Source organism: Peromyscus eremicus, chromosome 17, assembly GCF_949786415.1.
Source record: "Peromyscus eremicus chromosome 17, PerEre_H2_v1, whole genome shotgun sequence".
NCBI lineage: Eukaryota > Metazoa > Chordata > Mammalia > Rodentia > Cricetidae > Peromyscus > Peromyscus eremicus.
The window spans coordinates 60,800,186-60,823,357 of record NC_081433.1 but is presented as its reverse complement, the minus strand read 5'-3'; the positions used below and the strand labels follow the sequence as shown (position 1 = coordinate 60,823,357).

Here is a 23,172-nt window from a genome sequence, read left to right as displayed (position 1 = left end):
AGAGTGAGTTCCAGGACAGGCACCAAAACTACACAGAGAAACCCTGTCTCGAAAAACAAACAAACAAAAGAACCCGAGAGCCAGAGGGGCTGAATCGTCTCCTTCCCCTGTTTCTCCACAGGGAGGGCCCAGCACAAGATAAAACATGGAGCGCCTCAGTCTCCAGCTGAGGCTCACGCAGCCTGTGAAGGTGGGGTATCCCGGGCTGTTTGCTCTCAGTGAACAGGAGGCGAGCCCCACCCCCGGGCTTTGTTTATCCATCTGTAAACCCGGGACGCACAGAACAAAATGTTCTTTGAGCTCCGAATCTCCCCAGATGATGCCAGCCTCATGGATTCTGTTGGCGGGCGCCGAAAGGAAGCGAGTCCCTGTCACGGGGTACGCAAGCCCATTCCAATGTACTCGGGTTAGAAGGTAATAGTTCATAACTTTTCCTCCCTAGCGCTGAGGATCGAATCTTTTTCTTTTTGTACATTTATTTATTTAGTGAAAGGGAGCTCCTCTCTGCACACACCTGGAGGTCGGAGGACAGCTTGTGGGACCGCTTTGGGTGCCGAGAACAGCAGCAGTTGCCTCCCGCACTGAGCAATCTCAAGAGCCTTTGACTTTCGAATCTGCTGCAGTGGAGTTAAACCCTGCAGCTAGTGGCTTTTTCATTTTTATTTATTTTTTAAGGCAGGGTCTCATGTAGCTCAGGCTGGCTTGGAACTGCCCATTTTCCTTTCTCAGCCTCCAGGGTGCCGCTGGGATCACAGGCAGGTGCCACCAACTATGCTTGGGCTGGATCCCAAGCTAGGAACATTCTTTAAAAGAAAAAAGGAGAGGAGTGCTGGGGACAGGCTCAGTGGTTAAAGTGATTGCTGTGCACGATGGGGACCAGGGTTCAGATCCCTAGAACCCACGGGGGCTGGTGGCCCACCTGTAATCCCAGCCTGGGAAGGCGGACATCACAGAGCGCCAGAGCACGCTGCTGAGCTCCGGGTTTGATTGAGAGACCCTGCCTCAAAGAATCAGGTGGAGGACGGTTTTTGTTTGTTTGGTTTTAGTTTTGTGAGCGCACACACACACACACACGGCAAAAGAAAGGCAATGTTGTAGTTGTATTAATCATTGAATAAATTACTCACCCGCGCCCCCGGCGTGGAAGACTCAGCTCTTTCTGAAATGAGACAGAGAAAGTGGGGTCAGCACAGGAAGTCTCCCACCCACTGCACCCCACATCAGCCTCTCGTGGCCCAGCCATGTCAAGACCTGCTCACACCTAAGGTGGCCTGCCACTCTCCCCTGAGTATTTCTCACCCGCCCCCAAGCCGCCCGAAGCCCAGTGCTTGACCCTGCCAGCGGGGGCAGGTGAGTGGACTATTTAAAATACAAATGGGGTCAGCAAGATGACTCAGTGGGTAGGTGGTGCTTGGTGACAAACCTGACCACCCAGGACCCACACAGTGGAAGGAGAGAACCGACCCCTGGAAGTTGTCCTCGTTCACAAGTGTTTGTGCGTGCACGTGCCCATACATGATAAATGAATGAATGTAATAAAAATAATGAAAAGAGCTGAGCAGTGGTGGCGCACACCTTTAATCCCAGCACTCGGGAGGCAGAGGCAGGCGGATCTCTGTGAGTTCGAGACCAGCCTCGTCTACAGAGTAAGTTCCAGGACAACCTGGGTGACACAGAGCAACCTTGTCTGGAAAAACAAACAAATTGGTCTACACCAACCCTGGCTTCTGTCCTACACACAACAAGGCAAAAGAGAACCTTGGCCTCGGGGTCCACTGGGACTGCAGAGTTCTTTTTGAGCACACACATATGGAAAATCTGTGGGGGGTGTGTGTGTGTGCGCGCGCGCACGTGTGTGACGGACATGTGTGACAACTTGCAAGAATGGGTTTCCCTTTCTCACTGTGGATCCCAGGGAAGGAGACCGGCTGCCAGCTTCGTGACAGGTGGATTGACTGTAGTTGACCCCGGCTTTGTGTTGGGGACAGACTCTCTGTATGTAGCCCAGGGTGGCTTGGAACTCATTGTGATTCTCCTGCCTCAGCTTCTCAGCTGCTGCTAGGACAGACTTGTGCCACCACCTGCGTCAGGGAGGTTTTTTCAAATTGTGAGAAAGCTCTGTTAGAATCTCCTAACTCCCAGACCTGCGTGCGGCCTTGCGAAGGCCTTAGAGATGCCAGGCCTCGGTTTCCCCGGCTGTGAAGTGGGCTTGATTTCAGGAAGGCTGCACTGCTAACCAGGGGACTCCTGCTGGTTCAGTCCAGCACCGGCCTAAGCAGAATCAACTGCACAGGTTGAGAAACTGAGGCACAGACGCAGAGCGGGAGGGCTGGGAAACAACTCTCCAGACACCCCAGCCCCACAGACGAACTCATGGGGCGGCCGCTCTGGGGACACGACTATTTTTACAGCGGTGGGCTCCGGGCTGCCCACGTCCCTGGGCGGGCGTTTGCCATGGCAACCAGTGACGTCACCGTCCCCATAGCCAATTGGAGGGGGCGGAAACCGCCCGGCGCTGGACTCGGGGCGGCCAGGGGTTGCGTGGTCTCCTGTCCTGTCCACTCCCGGAGGAGTGTGTCTTACTCCGGCTCCCCCCACTACCACGCCGGACACAGGGCGCGGGGGTCCAGCCTGGCACCCCGGTCGTGGCCGTCGTCTTCGGATCTGGGGAAGCCGCTGTGTGGCGTCTGTCAACCGCCCAGCCTCTCTGTGCCCGTGAACGCGCTTAGAAAACAGCGGGTCCCCCAGAGCCCGGCGTCGGCATCTTCAGCGCCCCCCAAGACACCGAAGGACTTGGCGGGGTGCCGGGCCGGAAAGCTCCCGGAAGTGGGCCCGCTGCGTCCCCGCGCCATCTGCTTCCCGGCCGCTCGCCAGCTGCTCCCGCGGCCGCTCCCACACGGACGCCCCGCTCCCGGCTGTTGTTTACTTGGGGCCTCTCTCGGCAGCGCAGGCTGACGGCCTGGAACGCGCCATCCTCCTGCCTCAGCCTCCAGAGTGCTGGGATCGCGGCAGGTGTCGCCTTGGCCCTCTCTCTGGGCTGGCCTCGAACTCCTGAGGCTCCTGTCTCCACCTCCTGAATGCTAGGGGCACACTCGGTGTACGCAGTGCTGGGGCCAAAGGGCTTCATGCGTGCTCGCAAGCTCTCTACCCACTGAGCCACAAGCACTCTACCCACTGAGCTACAAGCACTCCACCCACTGAGCCACAAGCACTCCACCAACTGAGTCACAAGCACTCTACCAACTGAGCAACAAGCACTCTACCAACTGAGCAACAAGCACTCTACCTACTGAGCCATTAGCACTCCACCAACTGAGTCACAAGCACTCTACCCACTGAGCTACAAGCACTCTACCAACTGAGTCACAAGCACTCTACCTACTGAGCTACAAGCACTCCACCAACTGAGTCACAAGCACTCTACCAACTGTGTCACAAGCACTCTACCAACTGAGTCACAAGCACTCTACCAACTGTGTCACAAGCACTCTACCCACTGAGCCACAAGCACTCCACCCACTGAGCCACAAGCACCCTACCCACTGAGCCACCGACTTGGTCTGCCCTCTGACTGTCGTATGTCGGCTCCTCCAGGGCTGGAGTGCTGTCCCCCAGTGCTGGCCCAGCCTGCGGACCGGCCACACAGCGTGGAGGAGCCGGCCCGGCGGGCGGCCCATCTCACAGTGGAGGGAACTGACCCTGCGAGCAGGGCGGCCCCGACCCCACCCTCAGGAGCTACCTGACTGGTGGGGATTTGGCTCTGTAGCCCCGGCAGGCCTCGGCACTCGACACTATCCTCCTGCCTCAGCTTCCCAACTCCTGGGATGATAGGCATGCCGCATCGCCGTGAACACAGGGCTGAGTAGACCCCCATGTGGGCTATCCTGTGGCACGGGAGAGCATCGCCTGCCGTCCAGCTACCCCGGAGGCTGCGGCGGGCCGGCCTGGGCTCCGTCCCCAGCGCCATCAACCAGGCCTGGTGGTGCCCGCTCGGGAGGTGGGAACAAGACAAAGGTGAGGCGTCAGGGCCAGCCTTGGCTACTAGAGGGCTTTCCTCCAGCACTTGGGAATGGAGCCTTGGACCTCCAGTCTCAGGCACTGGCCGTCACGGGCAGCCCGCTCTTGGTTGGCGGAGACTCCAAAGGCCCGGATTCCCGATCGCAGACGCCAGTTTGCAAAGGTTGGCCGAGCGCTGACCCTAGCCCAGGCTGTAACAGGGGTTCCCACTCCTGACTCGGTGTCCCCGAGGTCCTCTGTCTCCTGTCGGTAGGCTGTCCCGTCCCGGCACCTGCCGTGGCTCCACATTGTCTTGGCACCGAAGTTTGTCTGTTCGTGTTTACCCTACGTGTGTGTGTGTGTGTGTGTGTGTGTGTGTGTGTGTGTGTGTGTGTGCCGGCTGCCTCGGCGCGTGCGTGGACATCGGAGGACGGATTGTGGAGACTGTCCATTGTTCAATCTCCATGTCTGCTCTGGGGATCGAACCCAGGTCTTCAGGCTTGGTCGCCAGCGCCTTTACCCTTGGAGGCTTCTCGCCGCCCGCTCACCCCTATCCTTCGCACCCAGCTCTGAGAAATGGGATTTTCGGGATTGTTTGCTGTTTGGGAGCCCAGGCTGTCCCTGAACTCCGGGACCCTTCTGCCTCAGCCTACCCAGGGCTGGGCTTGAAGGTGTGCGCCAGCACGCCCGGCTGCAGACCTGCCAGCCCCCTCCGGGCCTCCCTGCGCTGCCCTCCACCCCCGACCCTGAGGAGCGCCACACAGCTCGGGCCTCAGTTTTCCCGCGTGTAACGTGGGACCTGTCATCTGAAAATATTTACCCCCCGCGTGGAACAGGTCCCGCTTGTTGACGTCAGCCGCGCCCCCATTTGCTCACCCGGAGGCGGCGTCTCTATTTTAAGAGGCCGAGGGCGGGCTCGCATCTACCCGAGGCCCGGGCGACACCCGCCGCGCGCCAGCCCCGCCCCCACTCCGCCTCCCCGGGTCTCCGCGCTGGGCTCCCGGGGGACCCGCCCCGCTGCCCCCCCCCCCCCCCCCGGGAGCCGCTTTGCTTAATTTTCACTTCCCCAAACTCCCGGCCTGTGCCCGGCCCTGTGCCCGGCCCTCCCCGCCCTGCGCCCGGCCTGTGCCCGGCCTGCGCCCGGCCCTCCCCGCCCTGCGCCCGGCCTGTGCCCGGCCCTGCGCGCCCGGCCCTCCCCGCCCTGCGCCCGGCCCTGTGCCCGGCCCTCCCCGCCCTGCGCCCGGCCTGTGCCCGGCCTGCGCCCGGCCCTCCCCGCCCTGCGCCCGGCCTGTGCCCGGCCCTGTGCCCGGCCCTCCCCGCCCTGCGCCCGGCCTGTGCCCGGCCCTCCCCGCACTGCGCCCGGCCTGTGCCCGGCCCTCCCCGCACTGCGCCCGGCCCTCCCCGCCCTGTGCCCGGCCCTCCCCGCCCTGCGCCCGGCCCTCCCCGCCCTGTGCCCGGCCCTGCACCCGGCCCTCCCCGCCCTCCTCGCCCGGGGCTAGGGCAGCTGGGGCTCCGCACACAGCAGGCGCTCAGTAGACGCAGGTGACCGGCGGCGCGCGGGTCCCCACCGCACTCCTGTCGGCCGCGCAGCCGTGTGGTCCCAGCCTCTGAACCACCAGATGTTACAGATGGGGAAACTGAGGCCCAGGGAGGCCAGAGGCCTCGTCTCCCGGAGTCCCACGCCGGGAGCGCCCTGCACTTGCCTTCGTTCTGACTTCCCGGGGGCGCGAACGCGGTGAACCGGGAAACGGGGGCTCGGAGAAGCCACCGAACTCCCACCCTGCTGGTCCTTGTCAAACAGATCTGTGGCCCGGACAGCCTCGGGGGTGCGGGGCCGTCCCCCGCAGAGCCTCAGTTTCCACATCTGTGGAAGGGGCCGGAGGCAGGGGGCTGGCTGCCAGCAACGACCCTGGCCGGCGGCGGGCTCTGTCCACCTCAGAGGCTGCGCACGCTGGAGCCCGGCGCCTCCGGCGGATGTGGTGTGGGGACCCTGGAGCTCCTTCTCCCCACGACAGAGGCCCAGCCTCAGTTTCCCCATCCGTCTAACGGAGACCCCTCCCTTCCCATCGCGCGCAAAACGCTCTGGGCAGCAGGTGGGCAGAGGCGCCGTCGGACGCTCCCGGCCTTCCCCGCTCCCTGCCTCAGTTTCTCCGCCCCGAAGGCACTGTCCGGCTTCCGCCCGCGCCGGGACTCACCTGGAGCCCGCGGCGCCGCAGGAGGCTCGGCTCGTCCATCGCGGAGTGTCCCCGCGGCCGGCCCCGCCCCCGGCCCCGCCCCGCCCCGGCCCCGCCCCGGCCCCGCCCCAGCTGCCCGGCCCCGCCCCAGCCGCCCGGCCCCGCCCCAGGCCGCCGGTCCCGGCCCCGCCCCCGAGCGTCATTGGTCCTTCGGGTCAGCTGACCCTGGATGCCCCGCCCCCGGGCCCGCCCCACCCCAGCCCTCCGGCCCCGCCCCCGACCGTCATTGGTCCTGCGGGTCAGCTGACCCGGGATGCCCCGCCCCCGGGCCCGGAGCCGGCGCCGCGGCTCCGCCGACCGCGAGGCCACGCCCCCGGCGTGAGGCCGACGCCCGCCCCCGGCCTCCGCGCGGCCACGCCCCGCGACGCCGCCTGTAAGGAAAAGTTGGTTCTAAACCGGTTTGTTTTTAGAGTTCTCTGCACGGGGTCCGGGTAGCCCAGGCTGGCTTCCCTGGTAGCTGCCGGCGGTCCCCCAGCCTCCGAAGCGCTGGGCTGGCAGGCGCCGGGCATCTCCCCTGAAGGGCGGCGTGGATCCCCGCACCCCGCACGCCGCCCCCGGTCCTCGTGCTGGCGCTCCCTCCCAGCACCGAGGTCATCTCCGGCTACAGCTGCAGGCCGGCCTGGGCCGCCTGAGTCTGCCCCAGACAAACATTGGTGCACTCGTCACCCCCGCCGCCGTAAGAGACCCCCGAGATCCCCGCCGTCGGCCCCGCCCCGTGGGCGGGGTCTTTGGTCTGCTGGCTGTCACTCAGTTTCACGCTTTTCAGACCCCACCGACCTCGTAGCGCTGTCAGGTGCGCCCTCCTTTTTGACGGCTGAGTAGTATTCCGGGGCTGTGCTGCTCACTGGCTTACCACTCGGGGCCACTGGCCCCTCCGTGCAGCTCCCCCGGTGCGGCGGTGGCCGTTCCGGAACCGGGGACGTCTTTTATGGCCTATGTCCTCCCTTCTCGGGTGCGCACCGGCGGGCGGGCTCCCCAGGGCCGGGGGGGGGGGGGGGCGGCCTTGTTTGCAAGGCGCGGCCGCCAAACAACGTCAACGAACTAAGTCCGCGAGGGCTGGGTCCCGCCCCACGCCGGGCAGTGAGGGAGCGGGCCGCTCGTGGAGGTCCCCGCGGACTCCGTCCCCCCCCCACACCCCCGGACTGAGGCTCGGCCCGGGCACAGGAATTATGTCCCCGGCGGCGACATCAGTGGTTCCTTCCGCCGCGGTTTCCGGCCCTGGCCTGTCTCTTCCCGCTCGCCGCCCCTGGAAGTGGGGCGCCGGTGGTTAGCCCCGCTGGGGAGACACGCGGGCCGCGACCCCGCCCGGACCCCCTGCTCACGCCCTCCAGGCTCAAAGTCCTCAGCCTGTCACCTGAGAGGCGTGACCAGGCCCACGAGGGCCACATCCGGCCCTCACCACGCAGCCTGGCCTGCCTTCATATGCGGCTTGTTGGGGAAACTGAGGCAGCTGTGTGCGTGCGTGCGCGTGTGTGTGTTGCGTGTGTGCGTGCTGTGTGTGTGCGCGCGCGTGTGCGTGCGCGCGCGCGTGTGAAGGCAACGCTGGCGGACCCGACGAAGGCCAAAAGCCAAGTCTGGCCCCGCGGAGCTCCTGAATCCACCTCTGTGCTTCCAGCTGGGCCTTCCGGACTCAGTTTCCCCGCTATGGCGTGGCGCAAGCCGCGCGGCCTCTCCGAGACAGGGCTGTGCTGGGAACACACAGGGGCGAAGCCCACGCTACAGTCTTCCACGAACTTCCTCCCTCCCTGGCAATCCTCCTGCCTCAGCCTCCCGAGCGTGCCCCTGCACCTGCCCTCCCCCCTCCCCCGCCCCCTCCCCCGCCCCCGTGCCCCCCTCCCCCCCAGCGCCATTGGAGTCGGTCGGCCTGGGGTCACAGGGTCCAGGTGGCCCCGTGCCAGGGCCGAGACACAGCCGCATTGTCCCGGAGGCTCTGACCTCAGCCTTCAGGAGGCTTGACCCTGGGCCAACCCGGCCAGCTGTGCTGGGGACACAGCTCCTCCCCAAGGGGCCCCTCCCAAAGCACCGTGAGCTCATCCCATGGCCTCAGTTTCCCAAAAAGATTATTATCTGTGTCCCTTGTCGGAGCCCTGGAAATCTGGAGATTTTTAACTCTGTGTGGTCCTGGCTGTCCTGGAACTCAGATCCACCTGCCTCTGTCTCCCGAGTGCTGGGGCTAAAGGCGTGCGCCATGTGCCTGGCTCTGAGAACATCTCCAGAGAAAAGTCATACCGCTTAAAATTCTTTCTTTCTTTCCTTTGAGACAGTCTACAGAGAGCAGGCTGCCCACAGACCCACGGCCAGGCTGCCCACAGACCCACGGCCAGGATGCCCACAGACCCACGGCCAGGATGCCCACAGACCCACGGCCAGGATGCCCACAGATCCACGGCCAGGATGCCCACAGACCCACGGCCAGGATGCCCACAGACCCACGGCCAGGATGCCCACAGACCCACGGCCAGGATGCCCACAGATCCACGGCCAGGATGCCCACAGATCCACGGCCAGGCTCCCTACAGATCCACGGCCAGGATGCCCACAAATCCACGGCCAGGATGCCCACAGATCCACGGCCAGGCTGCCCAGATCCACGCCCAGGATGCCCACAGATCCAAGCCCAGGCTGCCCAGATCCACGGCCAGGCTGCCCACAGATCCACGGCCAGGATGCCCACAGATCCACGCCCAGGCTGCCCAGATCCACGGCCAGGATGCCCACAGATCCACGGCCAGGATGCCCATAGACCCACGGCCAGGATGCCCACAGATCCACGGCCAGGATGCCCACAGATCCACGGCCAGGATGCCCACAGACCCACGGCCAGCCCCTGTCTCAGCCTCCCAGGCACTGGGAAAAGGACTTTAAAATGTAACCCACAGGCTGGGCCTCAGTTTCTAGGTCTCTGCTTAGCTTGCAGGAAGGCCTGGGCTCCGTGCCTAGCTCCCCATAAACCAGGTGTGGGGGTAACACCTGGGGTGGGGGTGGGGCGGTTGTCTTCCTGGCTTTCACTTTCCCTTTGACTGGCAGGGGAAACGGTGAGTTTTTCTTTCTTTTCTTTCCTCCCCTTCTCAGCGTCAGCGTGTTCCGGGGTGGGGACAGGGTGGCTGGGCCCCTTTGGCGGTGCAGAAGCTCCTGGAGCCTCACGGCTCCCGTGGAACTGATGGGGCTGCGGGGGACCAGCCTGCACATCCTCATCTTCCTCCCACTTTGCCGGCTGAGTGGTGAGTCCTCCCTCCCTAGTGCGCACCCCACATCTCCTGGGTAGGCAGGGGTCTGAGGAGAGAGAGCTCCAGGTCCAGGTGAGCGCCATCTGTCAGACGGGGTCTCCTTGGCCATGGTTGCAGGGGTCTGACTGGTTTGCTTTTTCTCCTCTGCCGAGGGGCCTGGCCCATTCCCGTGTCCCATCTTTTTAATAAGAACAGCTCAAGGCCTCGCAGGCAGGCACATGTGAGGGCGCATGTTCTACCCACTGCCCACAGCACACAGCATACACACAGCACACACACAGCACACACACAGCACACAGCACACACACAGCACACACAGCACACACAGCACACACAGCACACACACAGCACACACACACACAGCACACACAGCACACACACACACAGCACACACACACACAGCACACACACAGCACACACACACACAGCACACACACAGCACACACACAGCACACACACAGCACACAGCACACACACAGCACACAGCACACACATAGCACACAGCACACACACACACAGCACACACACACACAGCACACACACACACACACACACACACAGCACACACACACACAGCACACACACAGCACACACACACACAGCACACACACAGCACACACACAGCACACAGCACACACACACAGCACACACACAGCACACACATAGCACACAGCACACACACAGCACACACAGCACACACACACACACAGCACACACATAGCACACAGCACACACACAGCACACACACAGCACACAGCACACACACAGCACACACACAGCACACAGCACACACACACAGCACACACACAGCACACACATAGCACACAGCACACACACAGCACACACACAGCACACAGCACACACACACACACACACACAGCACACACACACACAGCACACACACAGCACACACACACACAGCACACACACAGCACACACACACACAGCACACACACACACACACACACAGCACACACACACACAGCACACATACACACACACACACATACACACACACACACATACACACACACACATACACACACACAGCACACACACACACACAGACACACACACACACACAGCACACACACACACAGCACACACACAGCCCACACACACAGCACACACACACAGCACACACACACACACAGCACACACACAGCCCACAGCACACAGCACACACACAGCACACAGCACACACACAGCACACACACAGCACACAGCACACACACAGCACACACACAGCACACACAGCACACACACACACAGCACACACACAGCACACAGCACACAGCACACAGCACACAGCACACACACAGCCCACAGCACACACACAGCACACACACAGCCCCCACACACACAGCACACAGCACACAGCACACAGCACACACACACAGAGCACACACACAGCCCACAGCACGCACACAGCACACACACAGCACACACACACACAGCCCACAGCACACACACAGCACACAGCATACACACATACAGCCCACAGCACACACACTTACATGGGGTCTGTACAGGCAGGCTCTCAGGACACCTGTCATGGCTGCTGTGTGACTCTGGGCACATTCTATGCCTCTCTGTGCCTCTGCATTCCTCTTAGGCCGGGGATCTGCAGCTTGTTGGTCCTCCATTTCAGCTTGATGGAGGGCACAAGGGGGTGATGATGGTCAGAACTTCACACCAAAGGGCCGCAGGCCTTCGGGGACACAGCGAGAGGCAGGGACCCCAGATTCCTATGGGGACAGCATGGCCGGGAAGGATGGCTTCAGCTGCAGGGCTGGGGTCACCAGAGAGAACGGGACGGATGAGGAGTGTGCCCGTCACCTCAGAATCCAGGAGGCTCCCAGAGTGGGGCAGATCCTCGCCTGTAGTGTCCTACACTCTCACGCAGGGCAGACCCCGGGGCCAAGCACCACAGTGAATCTGCTCACAGGGCAGCACCATGGGGGGGGGGCTGTCCCCAGTCCCCACTGCCAGCAGCCAGGTGCACTCACCGTGTGCCCCAACCTCCCCCGCCACTGGGTGCTCTAGGGCAGCACTGTCCCGTCTGTCCCTGTCCCATGCTGTGCGCCCTGGAGCCACAGGGACCCGAGGGGGCTTAGAATCTGGGGTAGTGAGAGGTGTGAGGGCCGAGGAGAGGACAGACAGACGGCCCCACGGACGGGTGGGGAGATGTGTGCGGGGTGGGTTAGGGGTGGGGGTAAGGGTGCGTGGGGGTTGGCGAGGTGGGGGTCTGTGGCGGAAAAGGAGGTAGGCAGGCTGCTGCCCACCCGTGCCCTCCCCGGGCTCACAGTCCCGCTGTGCTGTGACACGGACGTCGGACGTCGTCGTTGTTTTCTCTTGTCTTTCAGCCTCCTGCGGAGCTGGCAGCTGCTGCTTTGAGAAGCTGCCGCTGTCCCCAGATGGAGCCTCAGGTCTGGCACAGCCCCTCCAGGCTGAGAGCCACACCGGGCTCTGCCCATCTTGTCCCCATGTGTATTTCCACGTCCTGCGGTCCCCAGACCCCAGGCCCCACACAGCCACACCTGCCTGTCCCTTCCAGGCACTGCCCTGAGCACAGGTCCCCTCAACCCCTCTCCTTTGCGGCCTGGCCACAGGGTTTAAGTCCCTGTTATTCACGTGGCCCAGCGTTTGGGAAATCACCTGCTATGCATTCTCACTCTGTGGGACATTTTTATTTATTAACAAATTTCACAAAAGGAACCAAATAGAGACGCTCCAAATGCACAGCACTGGGCAGTGGTGGTGCATGCCTTTAATCCCAGCACTAGGGAGGCAGAGCCAGGCGGATCTCTGTGAGTTCGAGGCCAGCCTGGTCTACAGAGTGAGTTCCAGGAAAGGTGCCAAAACTACACAGAGAAACCCAGTCTCGGAAAAAAAAAAATCCAGGGCAAACGGGGAGGCAGGACGAGGGCAGGGGATGCTGGGTACGTGGGGTGCTGTCTGCTAGGAGAACCCCACTTCTCAGACTTCCATAATCTTTCGCAGGCTCCTTGTCAGGACCCAGGAACTTGAGCTGCTACAGGGTTTCCGGAGCCGAATATGAATGTTCCTGGCAGTATGACAACTCTGAGGACAATGTCACTCACTTCCTGAGGTGCTGGTGAGGACCCATCCCCGCAACCTCACGTCTCCCAGATCCCCACAGATCTGTATGTGAGCTCATGATTAACGTGATTCCTGCCAATCTTTGTCATGTAAGATGGTTAGAGAGACAGCATGTCACTGCAAGGGGTGGAGAGAGGGCATGTTGTTTTCTAGTCTTTTTTTCCCCCTTTTGGTCTTTTGAGACAGGGTTTCTCTGTGTAGCCCTGGCTGTCCTGGATCTCGCTCTGTAGACCAGGCTGGCCTTGAACTCACAGAGATCCACCTGCCTCTGCCTCCCGGGTGCTGAGATTAAACAATGCCCGACTCATTTTGTGGTCTTTCTTCATTCTCAAACTCCTTTTATGGTTCTGTCTTGCCATCCCCTCACCCCCACCCGCCCACCCACTCCTCTGACTCATCACTGACTCTCCTGCAGCTTTGAAGGTGGGCGCTGCTGCTACTTCCCTGCAGGCCGGTCCAGGACTGTGCAGTTCTCGGAGCAGGCTGGTGTCCCTGTGCTGTCCAACGTCACGTTCTGGGTGGAGTCTCGGCTCGGCAACCGGACCCTGAAGTCTCTGGCGATATCCCTGTACCTGTTCCACTGGAGTGAGCTCTCTGTCTTACCTGTCCCTCCGTCACCCCAGGTCCAGGACACAGCCCTGTGACACGAGGTGCTCCAGGCAGCACTGTGTCTTGCTGCGTGGGAATATCCCGGCGCTGGGCTCTTAGCTTCCTTCTGGTATAGCGGCTTCTCTGCTCCCCACAGTCCTGTGAGCCCCCCTGGGAACTGTGTTTTCATGACTCAGCGTATCTGACACAGTCCTGTACTGGGTGTTCGTGCGTGTGTGAGGATGTGGGTTGTGGGCAGGTTCGGGGACGGATGTGGGCAGGCTAGTGAGGGGGACTGCTCACCCTTCCACTGGAGTGAACTCCCAGATGCAGACAATTAACCAGGGCAGAAAGAAGTTCACTTGTCAGTGGGAACATATTCCAGCAAGATGTTTGTTTCAGGGGGATGGATAAGGCTGAGGATGGGACCGGGATTTCCTCATACTCTACCTGGAGCCACACCCCAGCCCCTCACTGGGGGATTCTAGGCGGGACTCCACCCTGACCACGCCCCCAGCCCCTCACTGGGGATTCTAGGCTCCACCCCTGACCACGCCCCCAGCCCCTCACTGGGGATTCTAGGCGGGGCTCCACCCCTGAGCCACGCCCCCAGCCCCTCACTGGGGGGTTCTAGGCGGGACTCCACCTCTTACCATGCCCCCAGTGTTTTGTTCTTTGAGGCTTATTTATTTATTTTTTACATGTGTGTATGTTTTGCCTGCATGTCTGGTGCCCAGGGAGGTCAGAAGAGGGTGCTGGATCCTCTGGAGCTGCAGTTACAGACAGTTGTGAGCTGCCATGTGGGTGCTGGGAACCGAAGCTGGGTTCTCCCAGGTGCTCTTAAGCTCCGAGTCATCTCTCCAGCCCCTTAATACAATCTATCTTTTAAAATCGTTGTATTGGGGACATAAGTCAGCAGGTAGACAAGAGCCTAGCATACGTGGAGCCCTAAGATTTCGTCCTATCACCCCATAAATCAGTCGTGGGGGTGCATGCTTGTCCCGCCTGCTCTTGGGAGGCAGGAGGATCATGAGTTCAAGGCCAGCCTCAGCTACAAGAGACCCTGACTGGATAAACAAAAACAAAAGCTGAGACAAGACCCCTGTCCCCTAACTCTGGGTACAGAATGCGGGCCTCAGCTAGGTGTGCAGGGTCCCTCAGCAGGGCGCCGCCACGGCTGGTACCGGGCAAACTTTCTGATTTACATCCAAGTCAGGGGCAAATTTCCCCCCAGTCAAGGTCAGCCCTCCCCCGGGAGACGTCAAAGTGTCTCGTTCAGACGGCCAGTTACGCCTGGATTGGAATGTTTCCGATGAGGTCCAGACTGAGGTGCAGATCAGACGCCGGACGCCCACAACAAATTGGACATTGGTGAGTGTTTCCCAGGTCAAAGGTCACCTTAGCACCATCAATATCACCCAGCTGAGGTCTGCATCCCCAGAGCCGGTGGTTCTGCCTTCCCACTCACTTCCAGTCCTGGGATCTGGTGGTGGCCTCCCTGCTGGAGCACCCCCCCACAGTCCTCAGATCTAATGGTGGCCTCCCTGATGGAGCACCCCCCCCCCACAGTCCTGGGATCTGGTGGTGGCCTCCCTGATGGAGCACCCCCCACAGTCCTGGGATCTGGTGGTGGCCTCCCTGCTGGAGCACCCCCCCCCCACAGTCCTGGGATCTGGTGGTGGCCTCCCTGCTGGAGCACCCCCCCACAGTCCTCAGATCTAATGGTGGCCTCCCTGATGGAGCACCCCCCCCACAGTCCTGGGATCTGGTGGTGGCCTCTCTGCTGGAGCACCCCCCCACAGTCCTGGGATCTGGTGGTGGCCTCCCTGCTGGAGCACCCCCACAGTCCTCAGATCTAATGGTGGCCTCCCTGCTGGAGCACCCCCCCCACAGTCCTCAGATCTGATGGTGGCCTCCCTGATGGAGCACCCCCCACAGTCCTCAGATCTGATGGTGGCCTCCCTGATGGAGCACCCCCCCCACAGTCCTGGGATCTGGTGGTGGCCTCCCTGCTGGAGCACCCCCCCCCACAGTCCTGGGATCTGGTGGTGGCCTCTCTGCTGGAGCACCCCCCCACAGTCCTGGGATCTGGTGGTGGCCTCTCTGCTGGAGCACCCCCCCACAGTCCTGGGATCTGGTGGTGGCCTCCCTGCTGGAGCACCCCCACAGTCCTCAGATCTAATGGTGGCCTCCCTGCTGGAGCACCCCCCCCCACAGTCCTGGGATCTGGTGGTGGCCTCCCTGCTGGAGCACCCCCCACAGTCCTGGGATCTGGTGGTGGCCTCCCTGCTGGAGCACCCCCCACAGTCCTGGGATCTGGTGGTGGCCTCCCTGCTGGAGCACCCCCCACAGTCCTGGGATCTGGTGGTGGCCTCCCTGATGGAGCACCCCCCACAGTCCTGGGATCTGATGGTGGCCTCCCTGCTGGAGCACCCCCCCACAGTCCTCAGATCTGATGGTGGCCTCCCTGATGGAGCACCCCCCACAGTCCTCAGATCTGATGGTGGCCTCCCTGATGGAGCACCCCCCACAGTCCTCAGATCTGATGGTGGCCTCCCTGATGGAGCACCCCCCACAGTCCTCAGATCTGATGGTGGCCTCCCTGATGGAGCACCCCCCCCACAGTCCTGGGATCTGGTGGTGGCCTCCCTGATGGAGCACCCCCCCCACAGTCCTGGGATCTGGTGGTGGCCTCCCTGCTGGAGCACCCCCCCACAGTCCTCAGATCTGGTGGTGGCCTCCCTGATGGAGCACCCCCCCCACAGTCCTGGGATCTGATGGTGGCCTCCCTGCTGGAGCACCCCCCCCCACAGTCCTGGGATCTGGTGGTGGCCTCCCTGCTGGAGCACCCCCCCACAGTCCTCAGATCTGGTGGTGGCCTCCCTGCTGGAGCACCCCCCCACAGTCCTCAGATCTGGTGGTGGCCTCCCTGCTGGAGCACACCCCCCAGCTCATTTCTGGGCCACAAAGTTAAAACCAGTCATACACCCAGTCTCTTTCTCTTTTAGTATGACTGTGGACCCCAGAATAACTCTGGCTTAGGTGTGATTGAGGACATTCATGGCAGCAGTTCTGGTGAGCATTAATGAATCTCCTACTGTATGCAGGGCTCATAGCCTGCCCTGTGGCTCAGTGTGGGTTTATTCCTATTCTGTAATCCACAGAGTGAGGTGTAAAAGAACCAGGGTCGTGGTGGGGGTGGGGGTGGGGGCGGGGGGTGGGGGCAGGACTCCAGCAAAGGAGCAGAAGCGGCCAGAGGGGCCCAGGGACAGTGGAGCACACAGTTGGTCAGCCCCAGTGTGCCCACGCTGTGATCCATACCCTGCCTCTCCCCAGAGTCCTGCCTCTGCCCTTCGGAGAGCATGGCCCAGGAATTCCAGATACGGCGGCGGCGGCGCCTCTCCTCGGGGGCCCCTGGGGGTCCCTGGAGCAGCTGGAGCATCTCTGTGTGTGTTCCACCTGGTGAGAGGCCCTGGGCTACGAGCACCAGGAAAGGGTCCACAGAGCCATGTGAGACGGTACATGTCAGTCATCCCAACGCCAGGAAAGCTGGGGCAGGAGGATTGTGTTTTTGAGGTCAGCCTGGGCTCCATAGCCCGACCCTCTCTCAAAAGGAACAAAGGATGTGGAAGCAAGTTTCAGACTTCAGGCACAGGAGGGCGGGAGGAGGGCGGCCACCCCGTCCTTCCTGTTTCTGGGACTGTCTCCCTCTCCTTGCAGAACCCTTTCCCCAGCCTGAGGTCAAGTTCCTGGTGAAGCCCCTGGGCCAAGGTGGAAGGCGGAATCTGACCATGCAGGCGCAGGTGACAGGGCCAGCCTGGGCTGTGGTTGGCCTGGGCCAGCCTGGGCTGTGGTTGGCCCGGGCAGAAGAGAGCAGCGTGGCAGAGGCCACAGGTTTTGGGGTCAACTCGAGGTTGGCTGGGCATGGTGGCCAGCAGCTGTCACCACAGCACAAGGGAGGTGGCCGCAGGAGGGGGAGGCAGTCAAGGTCATCCTGGGCCAGCCTGGGCTACGTAAGCCCGGTCTCTGTCAGTACGGGGAGCTGTGGAGGCGGGTGTGAGCAGGGAGGGCGCGCCCCCTGGCGTCCCGGGCTCTCCAGGCTGTGTCCCGGTCCTCATGCCCGTCTCCTGCTCTGCAGGCCTCGCAGCCCCCTGTCCCCGAGGGTTGCCGGGGAGTCAGGCCTGGTGCGCAGGCGCAGCACTTGGTGCGCGTGCACATGCTGTCTTGCGCGTGTCAGAGGAAGACCTCGAAGACCGTGTCCCTGGGCAAGCCGCTGAAGCTCTCCGGGGCTGCCTACGACCTGGTAGTGGTCACCAAGACTCGCTTCGGCCTCAGCCCCAGCCGGACGTGGCACCTTCCTGCCCTAAATGTCTCAGGTGCCAGGGCCGGGGGGCGGGGGCACGGGTTCGATCCTGCACACCCAGCTCCTCACACACACACACAGTGAGCCTAAGACGGCGGCGTCGCGAGCAGGGCGCACGGAGAATTCAGTCCTTGGTGCATTTTAATCTGACTGGGCGCAGAGCCGGCTCGGTGGCCGCCGACCTCAGCCCCGGGTCCGACGGCCTCCGGCCCGGTGGGAGCTGCAGGCGCCTGTCCGTGTCCCCACCCCGCCGCCACCCCCGCCACCGCAGGAGGATGGGAAGTGTTACTGTGCCCTTTGAGGCTGGCCTGGAGTCAGGCCGCTGCCTCGGCCTCCCGGGTGCTGCGCTGACAGGTTCGGGTCGCACGGTCCCCTGTGCACAGCTCACCGTTTGGTGCGGGCACGGTTGCCAGGGTGTGTGCGTGGAGGACAGAGCCCGGGGATCGAACCCGGGCTGCCAGGCCGGCAGCAGTGGCCTTTACCTGCTTTGCCATCTTGGCAGCCCCTGAAGTATTTTTATCTACCGAAAGGGAGACCCACGGCTGGGCACAGTGGCGCATAACCGTGACCCCAGCACTCAGGAGCAGAGGCAGGGGGATCTCTGTGAGTTCGAGGCCAGCCTGGGCTACAGAGCGAGATCCAGGACAGCCAGGGCTACACAGAGAGACCCTGTCTCGGAACAAAAACAGGAACGAAGAGCAGAGCCCCATTTGTAAACAGGTGGCTCCTGCAAAGTATGGCCTGGCATGCAGTTGGCGCTCAGAGAGGCCGAGTGTGGGTGCGCGTTGTCACTGACGCGCTGGTCACCGTTGTCACACTCAGAGCTCCCCCCCGAGATGAGGACCCCGAACATCAGCGTGGGAGGCAACGAGACAGCCGTGCACTGGGCGGCCCAGGCCCCGGGCACCGCCTACTGCGTGGAGTGGCAGGCCGTGGGCCCCGGCAGGAGCCACGCCCACTGCGCCCTGATTGGGCCGGAAGACGGGGGCCCGGCCGGGACGGGTAGGTCACTCTGCAGACCTGGTCCCGGCGGAGGCCGAACCCCGAGGAGGCCGGGCACCTGCAGCCCTGGCCCGGTCCCCGGGGGCCCGCCTGGGCGGGTCACACCCGGGGTAATGAGTCTCCCGTCACGCTCGCCAGGGAAGGTGCCAGTTCACAGCTGCTGGTGGCGAGTTAATGAGGTCGGAGAAGAGCCGGTGATCCCGTCTTATCCTGAGCCTGGGCGGGAGCCCTGGGGCACACTTTGGGGTCTTGGAGAGGACAGTCTGGAGCTGAACTGCTCCCGCAGTGCCGAGGCTGGAGGAACGGCATGAGGGATCCAGGAGAGGCTAAGGGCTTTGAAGCATGAGTAGGAGTTTCCTAGGCAAGCACTGACAGTCCAGGGCAGTTGACTCAGTGCCCGCTCTGCTGGTCCTTCCAGTGACGCACAGCTGGAGCTCAGGGCCCGGCCTGCACCAGGAGGGGTGTTACCGCGTCGCTGTCTTCGCCTCCAAGAACCCAGAGAAGCCGTTGCTGTGGTCCACGGTGCTGTCCGGTTACTACTTCGGGGGTAACAGTGAGTAACTGGTCTGTGGGTTTGTGTTCTCGGTGACCTTGGAGTGTCTGTCACCTGACCCACGGGCAGAATCAGGGCTGAGGGCGGAGCCGGGGCTGTGGGCGGAGCCGGGGCTGTGGGCGGAATCAGGGCTGTGGGTGGGGCCGGGGCTGTGGGCAGAATCAGGGCTAAGGGCAGAATCAGGGCTGTGGGCGGGGCCGGGGCTGTGGGCGGGCCCGGGGCTGTGGGCGGAGCCGGGGCTGTGGGCAGAGCCGGGGCTGTGGGCGGGGCCTGGCCTGTGGGCGGAGCCGGGGCTGTGAGCGGAATCAGGACTGTGGGTGGGGCCGGGGCTGTGGGCAGAATCAGGGCTGTGGGCGGAATCAGGGCTGTGGGCGGAGCCGGGGCTGTGGGCGGAGCCGGGGCTGTGGGTGGAATCAGGGCTGTGGGCGGAGCCGTGGATGTGGGCGGGGCCGGGGCTGTGGGCGGAATCAGGGCTGAGGGCGGAGCCGGGGCTGTGGGAGGAGCTGGGTCTGTGGGCGGAATTGAGGGCTGTGGGCGGAGCCGGGCTGTGGGCGGAATCAGGGTTGTGGGCAGAGCCAGGGCTGTGGATGGAGCCGGAGCTGTGGGCAGAGACGGCTGTGGGCGGAGCCGAGGCTGTGGGCGGAACTGGGGCAGTGGGCAGAATCAGGGCTGTGGGCAGAGCCGGGGTTGTGGGCGGAGTCGAGGCTGTGGGCGGACACAGGGCTGTGGGAGGAGCTGGGGCTGTAGGAGGAGCCGTGACTGTGGGCGGAATTGAGGGCTGTGGGCGGGCAAAATGCTAGCGCTATGGTTGGAGCACATCAGTGGGTGTGGCCTAGGCTATATGGAGAACCCAGTGCGGGCGTTAGAAAGGTGGGCGGAGCCAGGGCAGTGGGTGGGGCCTGGACGGCGGCTATCGTGGTGGGCGTGTCTATGAGTGGTCTGATGGGCGGGGCCGCGGTGGGCGGGGCCTTCCCGCCCGCAGCCCCACAGCTGACGGGTTTTGTGCAGCTTCGGTGGCCGGGACCCCGCGCCAAGTGTCGGTGAGGAAGCACAGCGGGGACTCGGTGTCCGTGGAGTGGACGCCGTCCCCGCTGGGTGGCTGTCCGGGGGTCCTGACTCGATACGTCGTGCGCTGCGAGGCTGAGGACGGCGAGTGGGCGTCAGGTGCGGCGGGCCGTGGGCAGGACCGCGGGGGCGGTGGGCGGGTCGTGGGCGGGGCCGCGGGAGCCGTGGGCGGGGCCGACTGCGCCGCGGCCGGTGAGGGCGGTTCACCAACCCGCTCCTGTGGTTTGCACGCTGTAATCAGGCACTGACTGGTCACTGTGTGTGAGCGCGTGGTGTCCGTACGCGTGGGCCAGGGCACAGCTTGCGGGCGGGCCCTGGGGTCGAACTCTGGTCCGGCGGGGCAGGAGAGGCCTTCTCGGAGGACCACCGGCCTGGCGCTTGACTTCCTGAGCCTCGCTCTGTAGTCCAGGCTGTCCTCAGATTTGGAGCAATCCTCCTGTCTCAGCCTCCCCAGGACCTGCACCGAGCGGGCATCCTGTGCTTGCCTCTTGCTGCCTCTCACAGCCCCGGTCCTGAGTGTCCGCGCACGGGTGGAGCGCTGAGCTGCCCTGGGGGTGCGGGGAACCGACCCTCGGGACCAGCGCGGGCCCGCAGCGCCCCGGCGTCAGGCTCGCCCACGGTCCCGGGACGACCCTAACCCACGTCGCCTCCCCCCGCAGAGTGGCTCGTGCCGCCCGCGGAGACGCGCGTGACCCTCCGGGGACTGCGCGGCGGCGGCGCGTACAGGGTGCAGGTGCGGGCGGACACGGCGCGGCTCCCGGGCGCCTGGAGCCTCCCGCAGCGCTTCCCGCTCGGTGAGTGCGGCCGGCTCACCGGCCCGCGGCGGAGGTGCTCCCGCCCGCCTCCCGCCGAAATATTGGGCCCCACGTGTCAAACTCCTATTCATCCTTCAAAACCAAGCTTACAGTCCCTTCCCAGGCGCGTCCCCGCTGACCCCGCGGGGTGGGGAGGAGGGGCGGGCGGGCGCTCACCCCGAGCCGTCCGGCCCGCAGAGGTGCGGATGTCCCGGCTGGCCATCGTTTTTGCGTCCCTGGGGAGCTTCGCCAGTGTCCTCCTCGTGGGCGGCCTCGGATACGTGGGCTTGAACAGGTACGCTCGCCCTCCCCGACGTGACCTGGGGCCCCGCGGGCGGGGACGGGCTGCAAGGGCGGGAGGACCCCGGCCCTGACCTGCCGCCCTTCGCTCCCAGGGCCGCCTGGCGCTTGTGCCCACCCCTGCCCACGCCCTGTGCCAGCACGGCCGTGGAGCTCCCGGGCAGCCAGGGCAAGCAGGTAAAGGTTCCAGCTCCGGACTGGAGGGTGCGGACGGTCCAGCTCGGCCCGCCCGCCCGCCGTCGGGACAGCCGGGCCGCGGGCTCTAGAATCCTATCCTGAGGGCCTCCTCTGCCCGGCCCGGGGGCTCCGGCCTCCGCACCGGCTGACGCCCGGGTCCGGGCCAGCTCCAATTGGTCCATCCAAAGATGGTCACGCGGGCTGGGGACAGGGAAGACTCCTGAGAATGGGACCATCTGCCCAGGGGCGTGGCTCTGCCCACCTACCCGCGTCACTCACACCTGGCCCCGCCCACGCCCAGCTTCACTCTGTCCTGCCCCCTCACTGTCCCGGCCCTGCCCACACCCGGCTTCACTGTCCTGGCCCCGCCCACACGCCCAGCTTCACTCTCCCGGCCCCGCCCACAGCCCGTCCCATCCCCGCCCACAGCCCTTCATCCTGTCTCGGCCCCGCCCACAGCCCACAGCCCGTCCCATCCCCGCCCACAGCCCATCATCCTGTCCCGGCCCCGCCCACAGCCCATCATCCTGTCCCGGCCCCGCCCACAGCCCGTCATCCTGTCCCGGCCCCGCCCACAGCCCGTCCCATCCCCGCCCACAGCCCTTCATCCTGTCCCGGCCCCGCCCACAGCCCGTCATCCTGTCCCGGCCCCGCCCACAGCCCGTCCCATCCCCGCCCACAGCCCTTCATCCTGTCCCGGCCCCGCCCACAGCCCGTCATCCTGTCCCGGCCCCGCCCACAGCCCGTCATCCTGTCCCGGCCCCGCCCATAGCCCGTCCCATCCCCGCCCACAGCCCTTCATCCTGTCCCGGCCCCGCCCACAGCCCTTCATCCTGTCCCATCCCCGCCCACAGCCCGTCATCCTGTCCCGGCCCCGCCCACAGCCCATCTCATCCCCGCCCACAGCCCGTCATCCTGTCCCGGCCCCGCCCACAGCCCGTCCCATCCCCGCCCACAGCCCTTCATCCTGTCCCGGCCCCGCCCACAGCCCTTCATCCTGTCCCGGCCCCGCCCACAGCCTGGCCCCGCCCACAGCCTGGCTGTGCCCTTTCCAGGCCTGGCAGTGGCGCGGCCCCGCGGACTTCCCGGAGGTGGTGTGCCCGCGAGAGACGCTGGTGGTGGAGGAGGCCCGGGACTCGGACGCCGCCGCCGCCGTCCCGGACACCGCGCGGGCCCCGGAGGCCGGGGGGCCGGGACTGCCGAGGCCGCAGGGGGCGAGCGGCTCACCGGAGGCCGCCCAGCGCCGGCAGGGTGCGAACCGGCCTGCGTGACGGCGCCCCTCCCACCATCCGCAGAAACCGCCCACGGGGGACATCAGAGGGGAGCCCAGAAACCGCCCACGGGGGACATCAGACGGGAGCCCAGAAACCGCCCACGGGGGACATCAGAGGGCGCCCTCCGCAGCCCGGCTTGACGCGCCGGGAGCACTGGACGGCGTCTGTTTCTAGAGCCCCCGACGCAGGCGCCCGGGGCGGCGCGGAGGGCTGACGCTGAATAAACACGACCGAGAGCCGGACGGACGGGCCGTGTGACCGCCGGGGGTCGGGGCTCCGGAGGACACGGCTGCGGTGGGAGGGCGGGGGCGGGGTCCAGGGGGCGGGGCTCCGGAGGACACGGCTGCGGTGGGAGGACGGCGCCGGCGCGCATGGTGACCAAGACGTCCGTCCAGTTCCGGGTCGGGGAGAAGCCCAGGCGTCCAACAGGCTCCTGCTGCCGGACGACGGCCTCGGACCCCGGGGAGGGCTGGAGC

The 23,172-nt window shown here is 64.4% G+C and overlaps 1 protein-coding gene and 1 long non-coding RNA gene across 2 annotated transcripts; one reads left to right on the top strand and one right to left on the bottom strand.

Moving 5' to 3' along the window:
• Nucleotides 1-645: 645 nt before the first annotated feature.
• LOC131894157 (uncharacterized) lies at nucleotides 646-6,248 on the bottom strand. Its single transcript, XR_009374856.1, has 3 exons — nucleotides 6,192-6,248; nucleotides 1,128-1,159; nucleotides 646-803 (listed from the first exon to the last, which is right to left on the bottom strand). It is a non-coding gene; the product is annotated as an uncharacterized LOC131894157 (long non-coding RNA).
• Nucleotides 6,249-6,483: 235 nt separating this feature from the next.
• Il12rb1 (interleukin 12 receptor subunit beta 1) lies at nucleotides 6,484-22,711 on the top strand. Its single transcript, XM_059244493.1, has 20 exons — nucleotides 6,484-6,548; nucleotides 6,729-7,010; nucleotides 7,395-7,496; nucleotides 7,562-7,684; nucleotides 9,303-9,451; nucleotides 11,824-11,886; nucleotides 12,461-12,575; nucleotides 12,996-13,165; nucleotides 14,403-14,539; nucleotides 16,177-16,243; nucleotides 16,505-16,630; nucleotides 16,889-16,971; nucleotides 17,307-17,537; nucleotides 18,356-18,533; nucleotides 18,952-19,086; nucleotides 20,095-20,250; nucleotides 20,811-20,945; nucleotides 21,144-21,240; nucleotides 21,341-21,422; nucleotides 22,478-22,711. Exons 1-20 carry the CDS (start codon nucleotides 6,484-6,486, stop codon nucleotides 22,691-22,693), a joined length of 2,712 nt encoding a protein of 903 aa, XP_059100476.1. The 3' UTR covers nucleotides 22,694-22,711.
• The last annotated feature ends 461 nt before the right edge of the window (nucleotides 22,712-23,172 follow it).